This window comes from Pomacea canaliculata, linkage group LG2 (genome assembly GCF_003073045.1).
Source record: "Pomacea canaliculata isolate SZHN2017 linkage group LG2, ASM307304v1, whole genome shotgun sequence".
NCBI lineage: Eukaryota > Metazoa > Mollusca > Gastropoda > Architaenioglossa > Ampullariidae > Pomacea > Pomacea canaliculata.
This window is the reverse complement of record NC_037591.1, coordinates 9,538,109-9,564,392: the sequence shown is the minus strand read 5'-3', so window position 1 is coordinate 9,564,392 and position 26,284 is coordinate 9,538,109. Positions and strand designations below refer to the sequence as shown.

At 36.4% G+C, this 26,284-nt stretch overlaps 3 protein-coding genes across 5 annotated transcripts; all 3 read right to left on the bottom strand.

Annotated features, from left to right (window-relative positions):
- Positions 1-1,686: 1,686 nt before the first annotated feature.
- On the bottom strand, positions 1,687-7,142 carry LOC112557720 (GATA-type zinc finger protein 1-like). The gene is made up of 5 exons (XM_025227723.1): positions 6,626-7,142; positions 5,106-5,441; positions 3,311-3,441; positions 2,230-2,320; positions 1,687-1,927 (listed from the first exon to the last, which is right to left on the bottom strand). Exons 1-5 carry the CDS (start codon positions 6,655-6,657, stop codon positions 1,855-1,857), a joined length of 663 nt encoding a protein of 220 aa, XP_025083508.1. The 5' UTR covers positions 6,658-7,142; the 3' UTR covers positions 1,687-1,854.
- A 4,781-nt stretch (positions 7,143-11,923) lies between these two features.
- On the bottom strand, positions 11,924-19,733 carry LOC112556447 (ubiquitin-conjugating enzyme E2 U-like). 3 transcript variants are annotated; one of them, XM_025225468.1, is made up of 11 exons: positions 19,378-19,528; positions 18,935-19,004; positions 18,672-18,752; positions 18,326-18,410; positions 17,655-17,747; positions 15,309-15,406; positions 14,978-15,104; positions 14,475-14,648; positions 13,570-13,666; positions 13,065-13,189; positions 11,924-12,522 (listed from the first exon to the last, which is right to left on the bottom strand). In XM_025225468.1, the coding sequence occupies exons 3-11, from the start codon at positions 18,735-18,737 to the stop codon at positions 12,389-12,391; spliced, it is 999 nt and encodes a 332-aa protein (XP_025081253.1). In that variant the 5' UTR covers positions 18,738-18,752; positions 18,935-19,004; positions 19,378-19,528; the 3' UTR covers positions 11,924-12,388. The 3 variants fall into 3 exon arrangements, with proteins under 3 accessions (XP_025081253.1, XP_025081254.1, XP_025081252.1); XM_025225469.1 differs by lacking the exons at positions 18,935-19,004; positions 19,378-19,528 and adding an exon at positions 19,536-19,733; XM_025225467.1 differs by lacking the exon at positions 18,935-19,004.
- Positions 19,734-19,925: 192 nt separating this feature from the next.
- Positions 19,926-26,198, bottom strand: LOC112556449 (adrenodoxin-like protein, mitochondrial). The gene is made up of 6 exons (XM_025225472.1): positions 26,030-26,198; positions 24,897-24,954; positions 23,016-23,122; positions 22,496-22,583; positions 21,884-21,936; positions 19,926-21,529 (listed from the first exon to the last, which is right to left on the bottom strand). The coding sequence occupies exons 1-6, from the start codon at positions 26,181-26,183 to the stop codon at positions 21,426-21,428; spliced, it is 564 nt and encodes a 187-aa protein (XP_025081257.1). The 5' UTR covers positions 26,184-26,198; the 3' UTR covers positions 19,926-21,425.
- Positions 26,199-26,284: the final 86 nt, after the last annotated feature.

The window sequence follows — 26,284 nt, the reverse complement described above, 5'->3', positions numbered from 1 at the left end:
AGCAAATTTGTAATACAATAATATCACACTATAGTTATCTTGACCCCAACATTTTGCTCCTACAGGGGTATGTTTCTGTAGACGAATGTGATAGATCAAGTTTATAATGCACAGCTTACTTTTGTAACAGTTGTCAGACTTTTAAGTTCCCATAAATTCCCATAACATCACTTATCATGGTCACATGACTTAAATGTATACAATGCCATGATTGATAAAAGACCAGGCAGGAAAAAAAAGTCCTCTGATTTTCAGGAGTACCAATAGGTTTGCTGATTTCATTCCTTTAACACTTATTGCGAAATGTGCTTAACTATTCTCAGCAGAAGTGGAGACAGTTAAAAAAGGTTGAGACATAAACTACTTTGAAACAAGAATAAACTCCTCCTATACAGTTCACACCTGCAGATGCAAACATCTTCATAGCTACAGCTTAATTGCATGGATTTTTCTGTATCAAGCTAAAGCCTTAATCTTGTGAAGTTTCTAACAATCCATGTTAGTCCAAAACCAGGAGTAAAAAAGTAAAACCTTGTTTCTTTTTACCAATAACCACAAATCATTTATATAAAACAGGTTAGGGTTAGGTAGTTTGTAGTCTACAGCGCACAGCAGGTGGTGCAAATGCACATCCAACCACCCACACACCACACCTAGATACTTGAGAAAAACATTTTTACTGATAATCTTCATCTACCATTCACTTTTCATCTACTTTATTTCCTAAGCAACAAAAATGGCTTGAAATATTAATCATTTTGTTTATACTGGAAGCTTTCACACATTTCTTTCGCTTCAAATGAGTTTGGCCAAGTAGCATAATAGTTTTGAATATTTGCATGCTGACCTGTTGAACAGTTGCCACAGGATCCACATGGTCCAAGATTAGGTCAATAAGATGGAAGAAATCAGTGTGTAGCACATATATGCACTGCATCAGTTGATAGCATTTAAATCATGGCTAAACTCTATAGCCACAATAAAACCAAAAGCTAATATTCAGACATTCATAGATAAAATGCATCTCCTAAAATGCCAAGCCTTAAATTTTGTCTATCTTTTAAATAAAACTAAGAAATCTTCACTAAAATTACACTTGCAGTTTCCATGGGGAAGTTTTTCTGGTATCTTTCATAAATATCTTTGTTCATTTTCAGCAACGAAATTTTCCTTGTGAAGTTATAAAGATTATTATCTCAGAGCAAGACCCTTTGGATCATACATCTCTTGCCAGGTCACAAGATGAGTCCTGATATTCTTTTTATATAGTAACCTAGACCTTTGGCATCACTGAAACCTTTCAATATTAAAATTCACAAAACTCAGCAAGTGTTTGTGATATGCAGATAATCCTAAATCAAGGCACAAAGTCTTAAGTTTGCCTTAAGTGGTCACTGATAAATTAAATGCCTCATAGTAGGATTTTAATCTGTTCTGCAAACATAAACATATCTTTACATTTATAATCCTAGGTCTATTCCGCATTTTGTGCTTCCATAAAATGAGGATACCTTCATTGCATCAATTGTACATGAGACAAAACATGTCTTCGCCATTATATGCAGCCAAAAAATTGTACAAATAAGTTCTCTCTCTCTTACATGTACAGTATACCCAAAAGTTTACAATAAACTATACTTGCATGTTTCAAAAGTATTCAAAGACATGCCTTGGAGAGCCATTTAACTGCCATTGTAGTGTGTGACTACATGCTAGCGGTATCTGATGTGACCTATAGCAAGCTTCGCTCTGTCACATAAGTGGCCTAACCAGGATGGTCAAAAGTCTCCTCAAATCTTCTTGCATTGAGTAAAGCGCAGAGTGCCCCCACACTGGGAGCAGGCAGGAAACATCTTACTGTCTTTGCGAGGAATGTACCAGCAATGACCACACCGCACTCGATACTTGCGATATCTGTTGTGGACATCTTACCCATGATTATTAACTAGTTCCAAGCGAGGCAGATTAAGTCTCATTTTGACTAATTCTTTTCTTCCACAATTAAGTGGCCATTCTGATTTGGTTTTCTTTCTTTGTCTCATATCGCACATCATAAAATGTGAATTTAAAAAAAACATAATATCATAAGGCATCACAATGCAAATCACCTAGTTTAAATTTGATTGACATGTAAAACCCAGAAAACAACTTTATCTGACTACAGTCTGTCATAATTCTTACAGGCAGATTTCCCTCTCTTGCACATAATTTCAATGTGCTTTCACTTACCGTATTCCACAAGCGTTGCATAAGGAAGTACCATCTTCAGCATCCCTCCAGAGAGGAGTTCTGTGAGTTCCACATGATGCACAGCATTTTCCTGTCATGACAACAACAGACTCATAAAGAATAGACTAAAATAATCCATTGCCACTGCCTGCTATTATGAACACTAAGAGGAAATGGGAGGGTACGCATTTATTTCTAGTTGTCTTTTCCATCCTCCAATATTAAAAGAACGCATGTTGAGCCTATTGCAAATGTTAGTGAACCTCCTTGAGTCACAAATGTATCACCTGCACTGAGAATGGCTATACTAAAGGTAAAGATTTTTACAGTCTCCACACACAAATAAATCCAATGCCCACAAGTATCCTGATTTCTAAAAGGTAGTCTGTAAACAAGTCTGTTTATGTTCTTCCTATAAGCTATGCCCTTTTGCAGACTGCATGCTCTCTGCTATTCAGATCACAAACAATAAATCAGAGACATATTGGCCGCTCAGTAAAAACAAATCACTTGACTGTTTTTTTGGCAAAAGGTCAGACTTTAGTGTCAGTTTGTTTTACCTTATGAAAGAGTATGCAAACTTAACAGCCTTTATAAACCATCCTCAGCTGCAGTTTAAAAAAGTTTGTAAGTAAACAAGTCTTTTGCAATCTGAAATTATACGTTGAAATATTTCAGAAAGTCAGAATTTTATCATTTAGAATTTATTGCTAGTTCACTAAGCATACCCTGAGAAACAGATATTCTGCTGTTTTATCATCAATTTCCCTAAAGTTCATCTTCTACACAGACTACATATTAATAAATGTTATCATTCTGCTTAATGCAGAAATCTCAAATTAGAAAAGAAAAAAACTTTCTTGCAAATGCCAAAACTTTTCACAGTTTCCTTTCATATTTTTTATGATTTGTTGACTCCTATGGTTTCCTGGGTTTTTTAAAAAATGAAAACAAGTATTTAACATGTATGAACTTTGTGCTGGGTATTGCTTTTATTATCTGCTGTAAGGTTAGTGAGTGAGCACAGACCTGAAGATGATCACTAGGAAATATCCCCCAGCTGTTTATTTACCACACTCACCGCCTGCAAGAACTAGTTTGTCTTTTTCTGGTGCCTCATACTTGCAGTCCCCTCCAGGTTCACAGCTGTCATGCTCACAGTCAATGATAAGGCTTTGTCGCTGTTTTCGCATCTTTTGGCATGGCAGCCGACTAGTGCAGACAAAATGCAACATTTAGCAAAATAGGAAGCATTGGTATGCTTCCAGAATAGTTTCTTTTAAGACCTTGCCTTACATTTGTCTTGTCTCACATAAATTCTTGCAATTGCAGTGTGCAAGAACACTTGTGAGTTGCCAAACATGTTTGAGGGTTCCTTCCTACCATCCAGTGGCACAAGCAAGTGCAAGAGATTCTTTTAAAATATACATGCCAGTAACATGTGTCATAACCATTAGATATATGAACAAAATAAAATGAGTCAATACTATGTTGGGTGGTGGCTTACTTTGTCTTCAAAACATCTGTGCTAGTATTTAAACATACTTCTCATGTTTAGTCAGTTCATTCATAAATTACCAACTAATTTTACAAATTTTTAAACACCTTATAACCTGTATAATACATTATGAACAGTAAAGATACTGGTGGCAAGTTTTATAGCAAACTTTTGAAAATCATGGCACCTTACCCTTCCTTATCTGTAACCATAATTTGAAAACCACTAAGAAAAGGCAATAAGAAAAGGCAAAAAGAAAAGGCTCACAAAAGTAGTAAATGTATCTTTTAAAAGAGTTGTACAGTGATACCTCGGTTCTCGAACGCCTTGACTTTCGACCAAATCGGTATTCGACCAGGAAATTCGAAAAAATTTTGTCTTGGAATCCGAACAAATATTTGGAACTCGAACGTCCGAGATGAGCCGAGTTGAGCTGAATGGCGTTCATTCTGCCCAGCGCGCCTTGCTTGCGTCATCAGTGTGAGTGCAGAGAGAGAAAGTCACGTTTTTGTGGAGAGAGTCATGAAATGTGTGCAAAATGGGCAGAAATCGCAAATTTTGTTGAACAACATCACCCTGATAAAGTGGTAGCAAATAGAGCAGTTAACATTTTTAATGACAATGTTATGTCCACGTTCCGCAAAATTTTGCAAAGGAGAAAAAAACAGCAAACAATTGACAAATTCTTCCGTAAAGAAATCAGACAAGCAACTGCAGAGCAAGATTCTGATTCTCCTCAGCAAAAGATTCAGAGAACAGAAACACCCGAAGAGCAGTTACCCTCTGTTTTTATTGAAGAGGACTCCCCTTCAAAACAATAACCATCCCCCTTCCCTCCTCCCTCCACATTCATTCCCTCCTGCCATAAAGTTTGGTACAGGTACAGTAAATGAAACACAATTTACTGTACTGTACTGTACATTTTTGTTTTGTTTTTTTTTTTGTTTTAATAAATACACTTTTATTTCTTATTTCTTGTTGAGACTCATGTTTTTCTACATATTATATACAAATTAGGCCAGTAAATAGGCATTTTCTGGGGCTTGGAACGAATTAATCCAGTTTCCATTATTTCCTATGGGTTTCATTGCTTCGGTTCTCGAACAATTTGGTTCTCGACCGTCCTCCCGGAACGAATTATGTTCGAGAACCGAGGTATCACTGTAATTAAAAAAAAACATAAACAGTGATGCCCAGTCATAGTAATGTCTTTGCATGTGCACACCCATCTTCACATTTACACAGAGAATTGTGGGTGGGTGGAAGAGGAGACCAAAAAAAAAATGTGGACAGATGGGTTGAAAGAGAGAACCAGCATCACAATCATTTTCAGACATGTCCTACATCTACTTTCCATATACTCATTATAATCATATACCTGTAATAATGTCTCATGTGCAGTTTGCAAGTCTGCCCATGCCAAACAGTCTGGAAGTATATGGTGACTCCACTAAAATTGGGGTCACCAAGCAAAGGGCTTTTCTGAGGGTTTGCTGGCTTCCTCCGCTGTCGTCTTGTTCCTTCTGCAAGCTTGCTGACTGTGCCAGTCTCCTGTGCCTGGACCAGCTTTGTCTCAAAAGAGGTGCTTACGTTTTCCTTCTCCCACTTATCATCCACTTCTTGTAAGCAATATGAACAACTTTTGTTATCACATATTTTTTCATGCTTATTTGAGTTTTCCCCATCATCTGCATCTTCAGACTCATTAAGATCCCTGAAATAAACCAGAGAGCCCTATTGCCATATCACTCACGAATGTTTCATTAATAATCACATCAAAAACAAAACAAAAAAGTCACTTAATAACCAGACTATCTGGCACACTTGCTCCAAGCACACCATAATATATTTCCATATTATGATTGTGGAAACATTTGTAGATGAAATATGACACCATTCACTCATTTCTAGATGCATGAACACATGATTTTAAAAATAGGATTCCTTAACACTGCAGATATCTTTGAACAGCCTGTCAAGACATTATCTTCACTGGGTAAATAATGGACAAACATATCAAGTTCAGCATGTGTTAACACGATGATTGTATAAAACATCACCAAAACATTGAAACGTGTACTGTGTACCAGTCTTGGTCAAACGTTTGACTATTAGAAGTAATAACAATGAGGAATAACCCTATATATATATAGAATAGACATTGAAATAAGAGCTAAAGAAAATAAGAAAAATTAAATATGAATTCACTGTTCTGAATAAGCCAGAAATTTGTCGACTGATATTGAAACTGACAACGGATGTGACGAACGATGGACCTTCATGGACGTCCTCTTGTTGCAGTGCATGGGAATAGGAAATCTCTTCCATCCTCTCTGCTGCACGCCACAATCGCGCAAGATTGTTGGGGAGGGGAAAAGGAACATTGTTATGTCCCTCCAAACATTATACATGACCAGTCACTTTTTTTTATCTTTGGCCAGTTTCCATATAGAGAACGCCAGGTATATGAAAATTACGTGACTGCAACTGTCCACCTTGAATTATCCATGTTGCACGCATTTCACTATGTCAACACAGACATGATGTCGCAGCTTAATTGATTTTGACTGTGCTTTCTTTAACCAACATCGACTTATTATTATTAAGCACCCCCTAGGGCTATACGCTCAATATTAGTTGATTCTTTTAAAGTGCTTTAGACGAACTTAAACGCTACCATGCAGACTGGTCAACAAGATGCGGTCAATTTGAAAAACGGACAATCAAGGCCAACTTTTTTCCTGGTCATCAATCTGTTTTGACTATATCGATCACTGTTTTGCTTGTAAAAAAAATAGAATACTTTCATAAACCAGAATTTTAAACGACTGAGAGACAACAATAACGAGCTAATCACGAGAAGAAGAAAAAAACTACCGCCTCGTTCCACAGGCTTACCCATTTAATGTTCCGTTGATATTAAACTTCATAGCTTCTACTTTCCTCAGTTGCTTTCGCTGAGCTTACGCTGCTTATGTTCACTCCGATGCTGAGTTAGCGACGACTTCAAGTATTGTGTTTCGTTGTCCTTTCGTTTTCTTGTGACAGTTGACAGTGCTCCGGCCTGGGATTAACTGACATCGGACGTCAATCAGCATCGCGGGGCCTCGTCACGTGACTTTCTGTGCACGTGCGCTCGTAGATTTCACTTCCGTTGTTTTTTTTTGTTTTTGTTTTTGTTTTGTTTTGTTTTTTTTAACGGATGCTACTCGCTTACTTGGAGACTTCTGTAACGTGTGATGATTTCTGTCTCAACTGCAGCATGGACCACAGCTATTATTTAACTGTACCAAAGTTTCATGTTTTAGCACATTACTTTTCTGTAAAGTAAGTTTCTAACCATTGTCGCCACACTAAACATAAACAGAATTGGAAACCATCACTGTAAACAAGTTCTGCTATATTTATATAGGTACTACCACATCCACATCCCACTGATTCCAGGATAGTTTTACCCCCCACCCCACCCCACCCCCCTGCGCTTTTATGCAGTGGGACGATGAAAATGTCGCCCATTTACTAGTGATAGTTACGGGATGATTGAGATATTCTTTCTTATGGCAAGAAATATGTCTGATGAAGATGATTAAAACGTAAGTCAGGAGCAGAATTTCCAAGTCTTAATAACATGTACTCTCTATGGCATATGCTATGTAATTTGGATTAGTTTGATGAGTTTCATTCAATTATTCATTATGTCTAATTACGTCAATTGACAAAATGAAGTTGCTTAGGCGCACGCGCTACAATTAAGGAGAAAGGGAGGGGGAAACAAGAAAACTGATCACGAATATTGTCACAAACCTGCTGCGCTATATTTTTTTTTTTATTATTATTATTTAGCTAGGAAGGGGATAGGGAAAAGTACTTGGAAGGGTGAACAACACCAATTACTGCGGCTGTCAGGGTCAACAGTCTGAGGCGTGCCGCGCCAGTCAGGGATGGCCGGCCGGTCTTTGTTTTAAGTGGTGTTGATAGGTTGGTTTCTTCGAAGAACAAAGGAAAGAGTGTTGTAGTGTTTTGGATGTTTTTGGTGTGACTGAGATTTTCCTTGACGGGAGCGGGGTGTTGTCAGTGCTTCCGGGGCGGACGTTTTTGTTTTGTAACAAGTCTTGAACGGACTTGGTGTTGTAGTCCTGGGTACAAATCCTGACCAGATTTGTATTGTTATGTACCAAGTCCTGAATAGACTTGGAAGTTACCAGATTTGTATCTTTGTGTAACATTGAACCTGTTGAGGTGAGTATGTATCTTTGTTGATTTTTCGATGATATTTGTGTATATTTTATGAATATGGTTAAAAATAGTTAAGTTTTGAACTTGACATTTGTCTTAATGACTTTATGTCATTTTCAAGTGGAAACTTTGTGCAACTTCAAGTGTAGAGTTTGTGTTGTTCTAAAGTGGAGACTTTGCGAGGAACTGTATTGTCGGCAAGAACATTGAATATTTTGAGTCGTTAGAAGAAACTTGTGTTAGGACTGTGAGTAGGGAATTTTTTTTTTTTTTTTTTTTTACTTCAAATTATATTACTTTAAAATTTAAATTGTTGTCGTTGCTTTTATTTATATATCTTCTTCGTCTGAAAGGCACTGTAGAGTGCAGGTGACAAATATAGTAAGGGAACCTATTCTGTAAAACTTGGTCGGACGTACCGCTGTATTTCTCTCCCTTGATTAGCGAGGCGGAGGGGAAAAGCTGTATTAATTATTTCCTTGTATTGCTTCACAGACTTATAGAAATCATAGAAGTCTGTGTGTTGCTTATTTCCCCCCTCCCCGTTTGTCGTTTAGTTTAATATTTGCGGCGACACTCGTATACTTATCTACACTAAAGAAAGAACATGCTGACAAAACATTTTATTGCACTATCCTGTGATGTATTATAATCTACTAGCACAGAAAAGAATACTAAAGCTATACATACCGTTCAGTGCTGCTTTTTTGGGAGAGTACGCAGGCGATTCTTTTCAACACTATAAAACTTAGCTGAAAATATCGGTGAAGACTGAGTAAAGTTCACTACACAACTGCGTGAGTTCATTCTCATGTGAGCCGCGACTGCAAACCTTTGTTACACTTCTATTCTTCATTCAGATCGGCTGCGAAGTTTCAAAAAGATAAAGATTACTACAGTTTTCCGACAGCACCTTCCGGGGAATTCTTTAACTTGTATATCTTCCCTCCATGTTTTCCAACCCCGCCCCAATGTTAGCCGAGTGCAGAAAAGGAAAGACATATCGAGAGGAAATAAATTGAGAATAGAGTGCTGTCTAACATAATCATCAATGCACGGATCTTACATACCAATTCAGTTTACAGAATGGGGTGTCCAGAGCAAATTGTAACATGACCTTTGAACCGTATTTTAGTAATGATCAATCATCTACTTTAGATTTGATCCATGGAAGAGGTCTTTGAAAAAATAAAGCACGACTCTGTCTCAACGCCGCTTTCCAACTTTTCTGTTCCCATTGCTGTTTGTTTGAATAGCTGTCACATTAAAATACGGGGTATCGGGGATGTCTCGAAACGCGCCAAAATCGAGCGCTGTAACAATTAACCATGCGCATCCTAAATTACCTGAAAGTTTATACATGTCACAAAGGGAGCTAATGATGGTGGCTTTCCTATTCTCTTATGAGATTTCCCTCATTGTTTGTCGCTGCCTACAGAACATCCTCGGATTTAAAGCTTGCGATCGGATGAAGGCGCGGCGGACTCCCAACTGCGGGGTTTACATTACTCTATGTGAAGTATTGTTGCAAATTTTGTAGGATTATACAGTTTGTGGTTTAGAAGAAAAATTTAATAAGATAGTTAAGACATTTCTGAACACAGTCACCTCCCTTAAAGAACGCAGGCAGTGCGTTTGACCGGCGGGTTTCGAATTTTATCTCAACTGTCTCTTCCTATAACTCAACTCAACTGTCTCTTCCTGTACTCAGCTTATGAAGTGTGCGCTCTCTTTCCTGGAGACTCCGACGACGAAATTGAGATGGAAGTGGTTAATGAGGAAAATAAAGAAGAGGAAAGCTTGTATGTTGAGATCTTAGATGTATGTAGAGGGAGATGACGAGGAATTAATTGATCATAATCAATGGGCAGACCAAAAAAAGATTTAGTATAGGACATGGTATTGTGTCAATTTCTTTGTAAACAAAAATGTTGATTAAAGTCACAATTTTCACTCTAGGTACTCAAAAACAGTTGAGTGCTATATTAATGTTTTATTTTGTTACTCTATACTAAAAAAAAACCCTTAAAGATATTCACAATATTGCTTTTAATTTTTGTCATACATATCCAGTGTAAATAGATTCAGTAATGTTATGGGAAGTTAATTTTTATCAAGTCTTGTTTCACAGTCATGTTTTCCAAGTGTTGCATGTGCATCTTCTGGATGGTGGACACAATGCAGAGGTCATAATGGTTTCCCTCTCTCATGTCATTGCTTATTGCTATTCAGTGTGCAGTTGCAAAATGTATCTGGCAGCCTATGTGATGTTAAGGGGGATGTCTTAGAAATTTACTTCCACTTCTGGTAAAATGTAACTGCAGTAACTTCGTTGTAGTGCTGGATAAACAATCTAAGTGTTTATGTATTCACATCACATCTTGAAAGTAGTTTTTTTCCAAATAATAGTACAAGTTTTTAATCATTTGCTTTTATATTCCTGATATTTATACAGTTTTTTGGAGTAAGTTTTTGTGATAACAAGACTTCCTGCAAACCCCCCTAGGTAACCTGCTGGTCCCAAGCCCAGATGAAGGAGGAGGGTTGGGGGTGGGGCTAAAAACCTTATCCTGTAAAAACAAAACCCTGTACAGAAACTGCAACGCAAACACATCTAGAGCCTGGACAGGAAGATTCCTCTTCAGAAGGGCCTATGACACGTTGCTGAAAGCCTTCGGGAAATCCGCTCGCCGACCCATCTCACAGCCAAGGCAAAAGCCAGGATAGGGAACTGGAACATCAGAACCCTCCCTATATGAGAGGGAAATCCGCTCAGGCAGCCCAGGAAATGAAGAACTATGGCATCAAGCTCCTTGGCCTGTACAAGACCAGGTGGAATGGCAGCGGCCAGATCATACTTTTGTCAGGGGATGCTATCATCTACTCTGGACATGATAACCATGACACACAAGGAGTAGCAGTACTTATGACACCGGAGGCTGCAAGAGAACTAATAGCAAGGAAACCAGCTTTCCCACGACTTGATTCAACTGGCCTGACCATCAACATCAAGAAGACGGAGGTAATGCGGGTCAACAACAAGCAAGAAGCCCCACTCCAACTACATGGAGAATGCATTACAGAGTCTGACCGTTTCACCTACCTTGGCAGTACAGTCAGCAAAGATGGAGGTAAAAATGAAGATGTAAGAAGCCGAATAAACAAAGCCAGGCTTGCATTCCACACCCTACAACCTATCTGGAATGCCAAGGCTTTATCTTTACACACCACGATCCACATTTTTAATACAAATGTAAAGTCAGTCATTCTATATGGATCTGAGACATGGCGTGTGACAAATGCTATCACCAACAAGATACATTCATCAACAGATGTCTGCGCCACATCCTCAAGCTTCAGACATTAGTCAATTATCTTTCAATTTCAGTGGACTAATTTCTGGCTTATTCAGAACAATGACTTGCATATTCATATTTTAATTTTTCTTACTTTCTTTATCTCTTAATTCTAAATATTATTTATAGGGTTCTTTATTGTTATTGTAATTTTTTTTAGGTTTGATGTTTGGCTTGGCGATAAGGAATTTATCAGTTAACCTGAAAATACTACTTCTATCACCTCCAAAATGCTTACGAAAGAGATTGCATATTTGCTAATAAGTCAATAACAAAACACTAAATAATTTGAACAGTCACATACAGTAAAACTACATACATATTTATTGTTGAATAAAAGAGTATGGCCAGTTTGTTTTACATCATTTTTTTTATAGTTCATGTTAACATTAATACAGTGCATAAAAAAAAAAAAATCAGTTGTTAGCCACTGAAAAGTAAGAAAAAGTGAAATATCTCCTACAGATTTTTATAACTTTTTCTCATTAGGGTTAGTAATTTTGTATTTTAAGTGACTATAGTGTACTTAATCATAAACGTTAAGAAAATCTATTAGGTTTTCTGGAACGTCAGTTATTTATATTCACATAAAGACCAACATCAATGTGTTAAGCAAATCTTTAAGTGTATGCCGAAGTCTGTATACAAATCCAGCTTTGTATCTTTGTCACAAACCAGGTACATTTTGTTGTACTTCAGTTATTTATATTCACAGAAAAACATCAATGTGTTAATACATTTTTAAGTGTGTGCAAATAAAGTTTTGTGTTAAAAGGCTGACTAAAGTATTCTTTTGTGTGTTTCTTTAAGTCAGAATGCGCCAAAAAATACAACTTTTGGACATAGATCCTTAAAGATTATGTCATGAAAAAATATTTTGCTTCAGGAATTGTATAAAGATCGGGACATGAAGATAATTAATTTCACAGCCTTTTTTTCTAATTTTGTGTGTGTCACCTTCCCTGCACCAGCCTCAAGTTTCCATGCATAAAACTGGTGAATGTCAAAAATAACCTTATGTTCGCCCTACATTTTCAAAGGAAATACAATTTTAGGAATTAGAAGACAGCTAGGTGTCTATGGCAGCAGCATCCAGTTTGTCAGTCCACAGCACTAGATCATCCACTTCCTTTTCCCATTCATCTACACCCTCGCGTGTTGTGATACCTGAATCTAGCAGCTGCTCTGAGGAATGCTCATGGGCTGCAAGTCAACAGCATTATAGTTTTAATAATAATGACATAAAGCAGTCAAAGGCTTCTTGGTTTACCTCATTCCTGCTATCAAGTACAGTCATAGCTGATAAGATAACATTAGATAAATTAAGAAATCTTATGATTTAATGGCATACTCTACATTCTACTTGACATAGCATTTGGAGTTTGGATTTAGGTCAGATTTGTGAAAATGTATATGTGATAAAGTGAGTTTATTATGGGTTATACTCTAAGGCACAGTGCAATATTTCAGAATGGCACTAAATGTTAAAGTGGTCCTGAGTATGTATTCTCCAAGAAAGTATGAACAACAATTTTTAAAACTTTTAAGAAATTTTCAGGTTCTAGGTATAGTATGGCTTTATTCTTCTACTAAAATAAATTGGTGCCATATGATTTAACTGCTGCTTGGCATTTTAACCATGCCTTTCTTACCTATCCTTTATTAATGATATATCCAATAATGATTTTGTAATCTTACACCACTAGCACTGGAAACCTTAAACATTTATTATTAAAGAAGGTTACCAGCGGATGAATGTCGTGGTGGCAGGTAGATTTTTCTCATTTGCTGAATTCGAGCAAGCGTAGCAGATCTTTCTTTGCCGTCCTTTACCTTTCTAGTGAAGGAACCATACATAAGCTGATGGTATCTGTAAAAGTTAAAGTATAATTTTGGTCAGCTGTGCATCAATCATCTATGCTTTGAGGAAAATCTGCCACATGAAAAGAATAATAACAGGACACCTATATTTCAGACAACAACTGTTCGGGTTGAAAGAAAAGCATTAATTGTCAAAGGGCACCAAAACAGTTGCATGAAACCAGTATTTAAACAAGTTTACACAAATCACCCAAAGCTAATGGATTTAGGCAATTTTTTATAAATAAATACCACCATGACCAAGCCTAACAACCAATGACCATCTTGAGTCTCTTCAAAGTTTCTAAGGCAGATTTATGTCAGGTCAAAACAGTTCCAGCTTTTGCTAATGATGGCATAGGGCTAAAGTAGTATTACTAAGAATCTCACTCTTCCATTTGCCCTTTCATCTGCTCTTGCACCTCTTCCTTTGTCAAACCAAGATGTATTTTCTGCAGCTGAGGATATCTTTCTTGCAGCTGGTGAACTGCAAATTATTTAAAAGAAGCACTGTTAAGCTGGGGATCTCTCTTTGGATGAACTGCACACTGCAGTCATAGAAACACTATGCAGCAACATCTGTTGCAGTCCAGTAAAATTATGTAACAATGCTAAATAATAAACAGATGATTTTTATGGTACATTATCACTCTCAAGAAGGAGCATGTTCTCAGACCAGTCTGGCTGGGATGTAGGGGGAGAAGTTCAGAGAAATAGAGAAGGAGCCTGTAAAGAAATTAAAACAGCATTGACAGTTTGTACTGACTGCGAAAATGGATCGTAGCTAGTGAGGAACAAAAAGAGGAGTGACATGGTCCTTTTTTCTAGCTCTAAGCAGCGATGTACAAAAATAAGCAAGCTATGTTCAAAAACACAGCAATGTTCAAGAACATAGATTATCTCAATTAAAAAATACAAAGTAATTACTAATGCTTGTTATTTATGGAACAAATCAATGGGTTTAAAAAAAATAAGATCATGTTGTTGGACTAGCTGTATTTAACAAAATGGTAGACAATATGTGTCTGCGTTAACCTGTATCATTCACTGGGGTAAAATCTACAAGAAAATAAGGATTAAGGACTGCATACCTGATTTATCTGGGACTGCAAAAGGTGGAAGGAGATGAGTGGGAGGTTTGGACTATCCACTTGCTGTGAACCACTTACAGTTTGTTTTCCCTCTGGTCTTTTTGGTTATGGGACATTTTTTCTCTCTATCCTCCTTTTTCCAATAAAATAAAACCCATTTCTTTCGGAAAAGTTGTTCAAGCATGGATAAAGAACATTACTTACGTTGATTTTGAATATTCTCTCTGGGCTTGGTGGTGGCTATGGATTGCCATGTCAACAGGTAGTCATTAAATGATAACTTGGTGACATGTGATTGGGCAGTACAATGCCTATGTCCATCTGTGCCATTTGCAGTTTTTGCCTTGTAATCCGGATACATAGGTATTTTGTTACCAGCTTTATGCAGTAAACAGACCGGGCAATCTAGTTAAAATTTAAATCTTCCCCTACTACGAGGAGATATAAAACAATCAAAAAGATAACATCAATAATGTATGAAATGAATAAGTACAACCAGAATCTACTATAATGAAAGTTTCTTAAAGAAGCTGGTACTTTTTGTACATGCTAACTTCATTAAAAAGTTATGCTTAAGCTTTTTTGTTTTTCACAGACATTCTGGAGTAATTAGAATTTTCAGTGCTTTATCTGCTCACAAAAGACTGATCTTACAGCTTCATAGTCATACAGAAGTGCAACACTAAGTGTAAAGAAGTAATTTATACCATCTATTTGCTGGCTGACTTTAACGCACTCTAATATCAACTGTTGATATGTATGTGGTGACTGCCTCATCAACTTCAATGCTTCCAAGTTTATGGCATTTTCCATACTGGGATTAGACAACAATGTCTGAAAATCATAAACAAACTTAGAAAATGTCATGACAGACTGGCTTTTTAAATAAAAGATTAATTTATGCTACTAACAATCTCATTTGACACCAAATGATTACAACTGAGATGGTTATAAATTGTTGATGGTAAAGCAAAAGTTCAAGTACTCATGGGGTAAACATAATATAATATACTCTAAAAAAAACAATAAAAAGCTTACCTGAACTGTGACTAATATCATATTTAGACTGTAGGATGGATGCCAAAGATTAAAATTGTCCAGGAAATCTATGCAAGGGCGACCCGTTCTCATGTCCACTATAGGCATTCAAACAGAAACAATATATGCATGTAAATTCACACAGACACACACAGGTGTCTGCATATATGCATGAATACATATGTGAGCACACATATAGTATAAATATAAACCGATTCAGCATAAGATTAATAATTGCTAACTAAATTTATTAAAACTGCTCAGAACCATGAAATTTCATAAAGAAAATTGATGGATAATATTTTTTAATCCAATAATGTTCTTTTTTTTTTCCTTCCTGTGAGTCTGATAAGTGAAAATCATTTCTAAAATACAAATATTTACCATCATGATGCAAATAACCCAATGTAAGACAGGCAATTCAATATGACATTTTAATGGAGAGTTTGAATGTGATGTTGGACTTTAAATCTGCCTTCAAAAGGCTTAATGCTGACACACCTTCTACAATTTAAATTTTCACCATTCTGTTGAACATGCATAATCAAAAAATAGCACCAACTTTTCTGTTGTGTAAAAAAATAAATCCATACTGTAAAAAATTAAATATAACTTTGACCGCCAGCCATATAATAAACACAAACTTGATATTTAGTACTACTCCAGAACTTTAAAAAAGTGCTATGTTGAGGATGTTTGCAACAATTTTATATGACATTCAGAAGTCTGAGTAGACATCATTTGATGGAAGACTGCTAATAGCGACTTTGAATCAGCCTCACAAAAAATGCTTTGAGATTTTAAAAACATCTTAGGCTAAGTTTGGGAGTGACATCACCATCGCTCCCTTAACAGACATCAGCAGGATATGGATGACAAGGTACTTGTGCAGCCTTTGTTTTTGTGACAAAAATGATGTTTCTTATTTCCCCTTTCTTACTCAGCCTTGCCATCCCTGCTGTTACAGCTGTGATCATAAAATGAATGTCCATCATGCAGCTGCCATACTAACAAACCATGATACCCAAGTGCTTGAAGCTCTGTACCTCCTAAGGCTACACATCATTCATGTGGATCTCTTTTTTCACTGCCCAACAGTGTTCCCCATCACCTTTCACTTCTCTGGGCTGATCTCCATCCCACGTATTTGTACTGTTTGCTAGCTTGTCTATGAAGTCACTGTTGCTGCCTGCTATCAGACTGATGTGTTACATAGCAGGCACCCTTCTAATAAACATAGAGGTGTGGTGGTTGTGGAATATATCCTGCATGACGTTCTCGGAAAAAATATGTTGAACAGGACTGGGGACAAAGGACAGCCATAGCAAACACCCACTGTCATTGACACAGTTCCCCCACTTGGTTATTAAGCAGAAGTGAGCTCCTGGAGTCCTTGTACAGTGCTTTGACGGTTTGGATGAGACTTTCATCCATGTTGAATTGTTGAATCACATGCCACAGCCTCACATACCAGACTCAGTCGAATGCCTTCTTTATTGAAAGTTGTGTAAGAGATCCTTACCATGATGCCAGTGCTTTTCAATCAGGATGCAGCAGTTGAAGATTTGTTCAACTGTGCTTCTGCGCACTCTAAAGCCAACTTGCTCTTCTGCAAGCAGTTCCTCAGCCATGAGGATGAGGTGGTTTTGAATCAACTTCAGCATAACCTTGCGCAGATGACTAATTAGGGTTAATAATTAGTGACATGTTCAATAATTCTAAGACTGGTCATTGTTCTACTTTTCTGGGAGGAGAATGAATAGTCATTGCATCAATTTTTGGGCCACCTTTTGTTTTCCCAGATTTTGCAACACTACATGGTAAGTGCCTTTGCTGGGTTTTTTCCCCACCCAACTTGAGTACATTGCTGATCCCAGGGGATTTCCTTCCCTTCAGGCTGTGAATGCTCAATTCAACCTTTTCTCATAAGACTGGAAGGTCTGCAGGATCACTTTTTGTCACCTAGGAGAATATTTGGGTCTCTTGCAGGAAGTTGTAGAGGTATTTTCAGTATTCAGTCCATTTCTCAAGTATAACCTTGTCTTCTATGAGAAAATGACCAGTGCTGTCTTCAGTGAATGATGTTCTGCTAACATTTGTTTGTGAAGATTTTGAGTAAACAAAAAGCCTTAGTGATATCTTCCCAAGTCAATCCTTCATCAATCTCATGGCATTTACCCTCAATCCAGTTTTCCTGGGCTGCAGGAAGAAGGAATGCAGTGGCATAATTATAATAAAATCAGTGACATTTTATTTGGACTTCACTGGCCAATAAAGAAAAACTGAATTAGGTCTGTGCACTACAGAACATATATACATAGAACTCTCAAATACATGTAGCTTTACCATTTGGATGGAATGGGATGGTCTGGAAAATGACTTGTGGAGGTCTCTCATGAAAGTGCTCATCAAACTTGATGTAAATTTGGAATATACCACCTGAAATCAATCACAGATATATACATCAGATACACAGAAGCAGATTTGGAAAGTGACCAGGTTAAGAGAATATAACATTCCCTTATGTTTTACCTGGGCAAAATAGTTCTGGAAGGTAATACACTTTTGAATAATGAAAGGAACATCTGTTTATCAACATTGTTTAGAATTTTTGCATCAACATCTTCAGACTTGAATAAAGTCTGCTTCTTAAAATGCATATATAGGTGTATGAGTCAACATAAACTGCTGTTTTGGCAAGGTGATTGAGGATGATTAACTTCTAGCTTAGCGGATGTGTTACTATACAAAGTTGCTATTCTAGGTAATAAAGAAAACATGCAAGTCTTATCCTGTTCAATCATAAAAAATGTTTTTTGCACTTTTGCTTCTTACTCTTTTTTTCTCACAATATGTATTCTCTTCCCCCCCCCCCCCCCACCCTTTCTCTCTCTCACACACACACACACACAAACACTTTAAAAAAAAAAGTCTGCCACCTTAAAATATTTTCAAACAACTTCTGAGAAGGATATGAACCATTTTTTCTCCCTCCAAGTTTTCATGTATTCACTCACCTTCCCACGGTGTGTTCTTCAAGCCTTTCACTTTAGCCGTCCACTCAAATATGTTATCATCATTTACAGGCTTGATTTCTATTCCCTGTTAAGAAAATACTACCCCTCAAGAAATGCAAAATAAATTAGTTTTAGCAATGTTAAAATGTTTGACTTGAATACTAGATAATTTATTAATATTAAATAGATGGTCTTCAAAGAGGAAAATAGACAGCTAAGGCTACAAAGATTAAGCAACAAATGTTTAGACTAGAAAGATATATGGCTGTGGCCTTTTCAGTCAAACCAAATCATAATTTAAGGAGTAAAACAACAAAGAAGCATCACTGAAAGAAAGTTGTTTTACCCATGGTGGTGATACATTTAACTTTTTTATCTCCTTTTCAATGAGAAGGTGTGCTCTTGATAGCATTGTGATGAAAGTATACTGCAAACAAGAATGAATAAAAAGTTTAATGTTCTAAATTTCAATGAAGCGTAAAATAGCATATAAAATAAGGCTCAAAAGAAAAGGAACTGTTTAAACTCCTTTTTCTAATGAAAGGTTAAAAATTTCAAATATTGATCATATGTTTAACAAATAAGTTCTGCATTCTATCAATCACTTACTTTTGTGGGGGAAATAAACACTGCTTGCTACTGAATTCAGCCCTTTAAAAAGCATGGTCCAAAATTGAAACTGGTTAAAAGAACATAAATTAGAAATAATTTTGTATAATCTGAGGCTATGTGTATCTATCAGCTTGTTTTTAACTTTTAAAGTGGACTAACTGTAAATTATAATGGGGAGTTGGGAATCGATGAACTTTTGCAAGGAGTAAATATATATATATTGATGCTTAAGGCCACTAACAACTTCCTAAGCCTTAATACATAGTTTCATCATCTCAAATCCCTCCGAGACAACTGTAACAATGACCTTTATGCTTTTCCAGTTGTTATGACTCGTGCGATAAAATTGACTCTATTTAATCATGTCAAAAGGGTGATCGAGAGAGTATTTGTGCCAAACCGAGCGACTCTTCTGCGAGATGGCATACAGTTTTCCTCACCTTTTTCCTAAGAGTTCCTTAAGTACATCAAAGTTGAATTGAAATACGTAACTACAGATGTCTGGGCTTTTATTTAAATTCCACATATATTCTGCAACCAGTGACAAACTGTATGGAAAACTTCGTAAGGGTGTGCACAAGCCGCCATCTTTAGCTACCTTAGTGACAAGTATAGCTTCCGGGGCATTTAGGAGGCGTATGGAAGTAGAGGCGGGGGACGTTGACCTTTTGAGAATTCGATCACATCAGGGCACAAGTTGATTTGACCACGGCCGATTCGATAACGAAATAAGTGAATTTGCATGTACTCTTCTTTATTATTCTCAGTTGACTTGTGCACGTCGATCTTGCTCTTTATTCATCGTGTGTGTGTGTGTGCGCGCACGCACTGCTGCTGCTCTTGATCTCATACAGAGCACGGACGTACATATACATTAGTTCGTGATACAGAGAACATAAAATCAATGACTTTGTACAAAACAAGATTGCCACACTCGTAAGCTGTATGACACAAGGAAACAATACTAGCAACATTCAAACGATGTAAACATTTATTTTCAGCATGAGTTGGTGCAATATGGGCGGTAACTCTTGGCAAAACTAAGGAGTTATAGTTCTTATTGGCCTATGCTCCCCACGAACTAGTGTGCTACCCCAGTGATTTTTTTTTTTTTTTTTTTTAATTCTATGGTCGAAGGGAGAAAAAGGGCCCTATCCTCTTTGAAAAAAGAGGGACTATCAAGAATATTGACTTTGTACATGTTTCACACACAGACCAAAGATGATCTGAGTAAACCATTCTATCAAAGCATGGACGTGTATTGATAAGTTTGTGATCAAAGTAAATTTCTTGAACCGTTTAATGGTTTTAAGTTTATAAAAGACTCTCACTAACTCAAGTTCTCACTAACACTACTACTCCATGTGTAAATTCTGGAGGACAAACTGAAAATTTCCTGATGTTATTTTATCAACCACCCAACAGAAAAATGGCCTTAATTGATTGTATGATGCTAGTAATCAAGCATCACTTTCCTAGACTCGAGTGAGATTCTGTGCCATGCGTTAATTACAGATGGATCTTTAATATTTACCATTAATCATTGTGATTTATCAACTTGATAAGCAATCTGTTTGGGTTTTTTTTTTAACCTTTCAGAATGTGACAGACACCAGAAATAAGAAGTTTCTTTTTTTTAACACTACTTAAGACAACCAAATTCAACCTGACTCCACATTCAGCTCTTTTTGCTTGCAAAGATGATGATGTGCGAGCTGAAATAATATGGCTCTTGAAAGTGGTGGAGTTAAATTTGCCTTTCAGTTCGTTAGAAGATATTTCAGCAGTTGTAATCTTCACTGCAGCCTCTAAGTATCGTTGCCGACATTTCAGCTCATATTGTATGTGTTTGATATGCTGTCCTCATTAGTACCTTGTACTCAAAAGAGGTGTGTGTACAAAAATCATACAAGAAAGTAACCTACATGTTAGTTTTGGTGCTGCAGGCATCTGTAATCAAAAGCCAAGGTATACAACAAGGTCATACCATGGAGGTAACACTCAACACCTGCAGGAATTGGAAAACATATTTATTTAGAACTTACCTATCCCATCAAAGAAAAAAAGTTAAAAAGTGATCATTGTATTTATTTTATCACAGTACAAACTTACTCTGTGTATTAATATTCATGTGTACGGTGGTTACAAAGAACCCTAGCAAAAGTATTCCATAACAGCATAAAGTCCTTTGAAAAAATGCCTTTCTATCGGCTTTTTGTAAAAAGAGTTATCTTCAACTAATGGGACATTAGATTACAATTTTATTTTTTTAATCGATGTTAGTAGCCGAATATAAAATTACTTTCAAAGTTTGAAGACTGTTGCAAAGACAGCATCAAAAACAGAAAACAGAAGGGAAATAACCATTCATATGGTGTCTCTGCTTCTTTCCCCACCACAACCCCCATGCTCACATTTTCTAGCCACATATTCATGCACACACAGCACATTTTCCAGAGTTTTTGGGAGGAGTAGGGGGAAATAACTGTTAGTGAGCTTCGGGAACATGGCCATCAACATAAAAGTTGCGTGTGGCAGGAGGTAGTGTTACTTCAATGCCATCCAGATCTTTATTCAGTATTATCTGGCACCCTGTAAAGACAAATAAATATAGCTGAAGCCAAGGAAATAGGATTGTCACTTCCTCCAAATAGGATGGGCCTGTAATTTATCAGACTTTTAAAGAAGTCAAGAATTATAACCCCAAGATATGGTCACTAATTGGATCCCTTAGTTACTTCCCTTAGACTGACAAACCTATCTCTCCCTACGTTTACTGACCCCCCTACTCCCAGGTAAAAGAAGTTGAACTACACGTAATAGCGCTCTTAATAGAAAAGTGTTAACAAATAAAAGCTACCAAAACTTTTTTAAAGTTCAATTTTAGTGTTGGTATTTTTCTAAACATGAGAGTAATGGATTTTACTGAAATATTGTAAAGCTCACCTAGTCGGCTGTTCTCCCTTAGGAAAGGAGCCATGTCCAACATGTCATCTTCTCTGTAAAATAAGAGCTTTAATAAAGTTTTGTATATGATCAAACCAAAACAAAAATTATATGCATGCAAAATAAACAAAATAAACTATTTGACACTTTTATTCAAAAATTTCCACACAACTAATGTTCACAGAAGGTCATCAGTAAGTAGGATTTTTTTTTTTCTTTGGCTTAAGGAAACTAATTGCATGAAACCAATGCATTAGGAGAAAATTATGCATATTGATCATAAATATCTTGACCACATATCCACAGAATATATAAAATGACAAAATGCCCTGGTACACAGAGTTATCAAACATAAGTCAATAACAATTCTAAAAGCCTAGAGCTACTTCTTGAAATATTGTATACTATATGAACTATATCTTTGTGGATCAGGTCTTGCTGGAAATTCTTGCAAGAATTCTTCCAGAATAGTTCACCAGACCTTGTCTCTTAGTATGCTGCTTTATCATTCCATATTTTTTGTGCTTACAGCTAGTAATGACTGATATTAGTAATTCAAGTCTTTTCTAAAGGTGTGGATGTATCAATCATGTGTCTCCTAGTTCAACTCACTCTTCTTTTGGCTCGGGCAGTTTACGAAGGTAGTCATCCTTCACATACACATGGCAGGTGCTGCATGCCAATGATGCTTCACAGGCACCTACATCAGAAATATACACCAGATTACCTTACTTTTCTTAAGAATAATAAGTGTATTATAAAGAGCATTTCTCCATGTAGTGCCAGGCTTAATGTGCTGTACTCACAAGACTTTAGATAAACCAACAAAGCATACAGCATACATGTTAAACAACATCAATCATGGACAAAGGGAACTAAAGACTAAGCAGAAGTTAGGCAATTTGAAAGAGATGGGTTTTCATGATGAACTGAAAACTTTGAAGGTAATTACTAAGAGAAAGGGGCAAACAATTCCAAATGTTCAAGCCAAAGAAGAAGCACTGGCAAAACGTCACAACTCACAGGTTGAAGATATTGTACTGGATGGCAGGGTATCAGTAGCTCTGACACATACATAAAAGTCGCATGCAGACTAATTTCACAAAGTATGCCAAACTAGATATTTACTGACCTTCTATTTCAATTCCGTAGCGATGAGCTAGGTACATTACATTGTCTCCAATCTTTCCTCTGACAGGAGTGGCATTCCCATTCTTGTCAATGTAAGTAATGTTCACCCTTTAAAAATTAATTTTATTTAGTAATTATTGATTACATGTGCAAAAATACTAAAGAGAATGATTTAGAAGTAGACTGACACTAATAATAAGATACAGTTATAGTCTTGAGAAGAGGGCTATATATTCATGATGCAAAAATATCCAGACTATTACCCTACCTGATCTTAGTTAGATCGTCCAACCAGAAATTGTCATGACCCCTATGTTCAAGGATTCTGGGTAGGCCTACCCTAATTCTTTTATCAGCCAGTATTTTATCAGAAGCATCCCCTTTTTATAACTTTATGCCACCATTGGGTAACTATGGAACAGACAGTGATTGATTTAGTTCAACCAAAGTAAACACTTATTCTTTCTTAATCTAACAAATAAATATATAATATTCCTACAAAAATGGTCATTATATACTGTTTTCATTTAATTTATCTCAGAAAAGCAGATGACATAAAATAAACATGACTTTGCAATTAATATTGTACCCTTTGGCTTTTTCTGTCGACGTCTGAAAGAAAATAAACACTTTTTCTTATATGATACTTGTTTGAGGTATGCTGCTTGGCCAAAATCTGTAAACTAAACTTCCCTTAATGTTTAGCTTTTTAAAATTGTTTCTACTTTTTTTTTCCATAAATTTCCCACTTTACCCTCTGACCCCAAAATGCATGCAATAAGACCATCAAGAATTCACACAATACTGGTCTGTTATGTAACTTACTCCTCAGTGAATCATAAATAAGGGAGTTAGTCTCCATTTCTCAGCAACTTAACCAGCTGGTTTCCTCATCGAAAATTGCTAATATCTATGAATACGAGCACAGAATGATGTCTCCACAGTTCTCCAGAGCATATACCAACACTTGATATAACATTTAGTAGCTGATCATTCTTTATTCAAAAGTTGCCTCTGTAATTTGTGGTACTTTTTGTTTAGACTATTCAAGAATAGATTACCTCTACCACAGTACAGTTATGCTAGAGAAATTAATACAGCTACACAACCACAAGGTTTCTATACACTCAATAGCAAGAGAAAATAAATCTCCATCCTGTTTCAGATCTTAGCACTCTCTTTCCTTCATGATTTTACCCTTCCCCTCCCCCCAACATAAATACAAGTGCCACAGGTTTCACACATGACATCCTTGTCATACTTGGGGACTGAAGATTCCTAAGTTTGCTATAAGAAGTCTAGAGAGGCTCAACCCTTCTTCCTGATCTACATGACAAGCATATTTCAGAACTATCAGGGGTAATTAATACATACTTCTATTTGCTCAAAAACTAGTGCATTTCCGATCAGAAAAAAAGCGCATCTGACAGACTATTCGCTCCTTTTCCTAGACGCAAAGATCACATTTATATTTGGCTTTGTCTTTCTTCCCTTTTGAACCATGGCCAAAAGAATTATACATTTTCCGTCTGTAAGCCACAGCTAATTAAAGTAATAGCAGGGGAAGTTATTCTGCAGCCATGGGACAAATTCAGGCTCATGCATGAAAAAACAAGCTCATTCAATGATTTTTTTAAATGCTTCAAAAATTTAGCATAATTAATTTTCCGCAAATTTTTTATGAAATAACTTTTACAGGTACTGGAAATATTTATGAGACTTTATGATACCAATCTGAAGACTGAAGGCAATCACCTGTCTGCCTGAATTTCATAACTATCTCCTTGTTCTATTTTTTTTATCATAATTATTTTCTTCTGATGCACAAGCCATTTTATTTTCAGGAGGCAAACCTCAGAACCAAACAAATCAAATGACTCACACTTCAGCATCTGACTTTGGATCTTTTAATTCACTCTCACCACTATAAAGTGCTCCACCTGAAAGCAAAAAAACAAAACAAAACAAAAATAAACAAATAAAAGTCAGATATGTCAGCATCTGATTTATATAACTATTTACAGGCATATATATATTTAGAGATAGATCTCTCAATACATACATATTTCTGCTGACATTGCATATTTGTACATCTGAAAATATATAACACAAATCATAAAATTAACATTTTCCTCCTTAAATTTGAAATCACGTGTCATAATGCATAGGTAAATCAACACTCATCATATAACAATATTTGAGTTTGTCTAACACCAATGCACTTTTTCAGGAAGATTCTGCAGTCCACTACATCCTAATTGATGTTAACAATATGGTAGCACATGCTACTTGTGCAGATCTTTAAGTGTGCTTTTGGGGCACACAAACTAGCACAGTCTACACAAATTGCAGTCTAGCAGCATGTCACAGACACTGCAAGCAAATCATTTACTTTTGGTTTGAGAATTACAAGCACTGCAGCTATGAACCAGAGGTATGGTTACCTCATAGGCAGCTATGAAGATGAAGGAAAGTGTGATCCTCTAAGCACAAAGAAGCTTAGTACTTCAAGTCAGCACATAATCTAGAGGCCCTCATCTTGAATTTCATTCATAGCTATGGTTTCAGGGAGGTTCCTTATAGCTGTTGCTACTGTAGGTATAGCAATCTTGGAGGCACCCAACTACCTCCAGTTCATTACTAGGCTGGATGGTATTCTGTGTAAAGAAAACCCTATTCTTGAAAAAAGCTTTATCACGCAGTTATCATTTAAAGATGAGCTTTTATTTGCTGAAAATGTTATCAATGAATGCATATATCTTTGACTAACTCTTCGATCATTTTTTATGGCAGTTCTGCTACCTATTTTGTAAATATATCACATCAACGTTGATAAAATATAAACCGTTTAGTTTTTCTACCATTAAAAGCTGGTAGGTAGTGCCCAGTGCTTAATCAAGATAGATGTATAGCGTTTGCCTGCGATTTTGTTAGTGTGTATGCAAAACTACGCAGAAAGCACTTTCATGCAATGTCTAGACATACGACACTGCACTTACAAAAATAGAAGCTTACCATATGTTTGAAATCCTTTTGCTAATTTAATACGTGTTGAGTTTATTGTTTTTCCAACTAATTGTGAAATGATGTTAAATTCGTTAGGCAAACTAAGCATCGTCTGCACGAAATCTGCCGCCAGGAGGCAGCCATCTTGAAATATGCCTCTCATTTCATCACCGCTTTTAGCATAACATTAATTTCAACATTTTAGCATCAACGTCAAAAATATTAAAAGTTAACTTATTTTATAGCGTAATATTTTTAATTTCG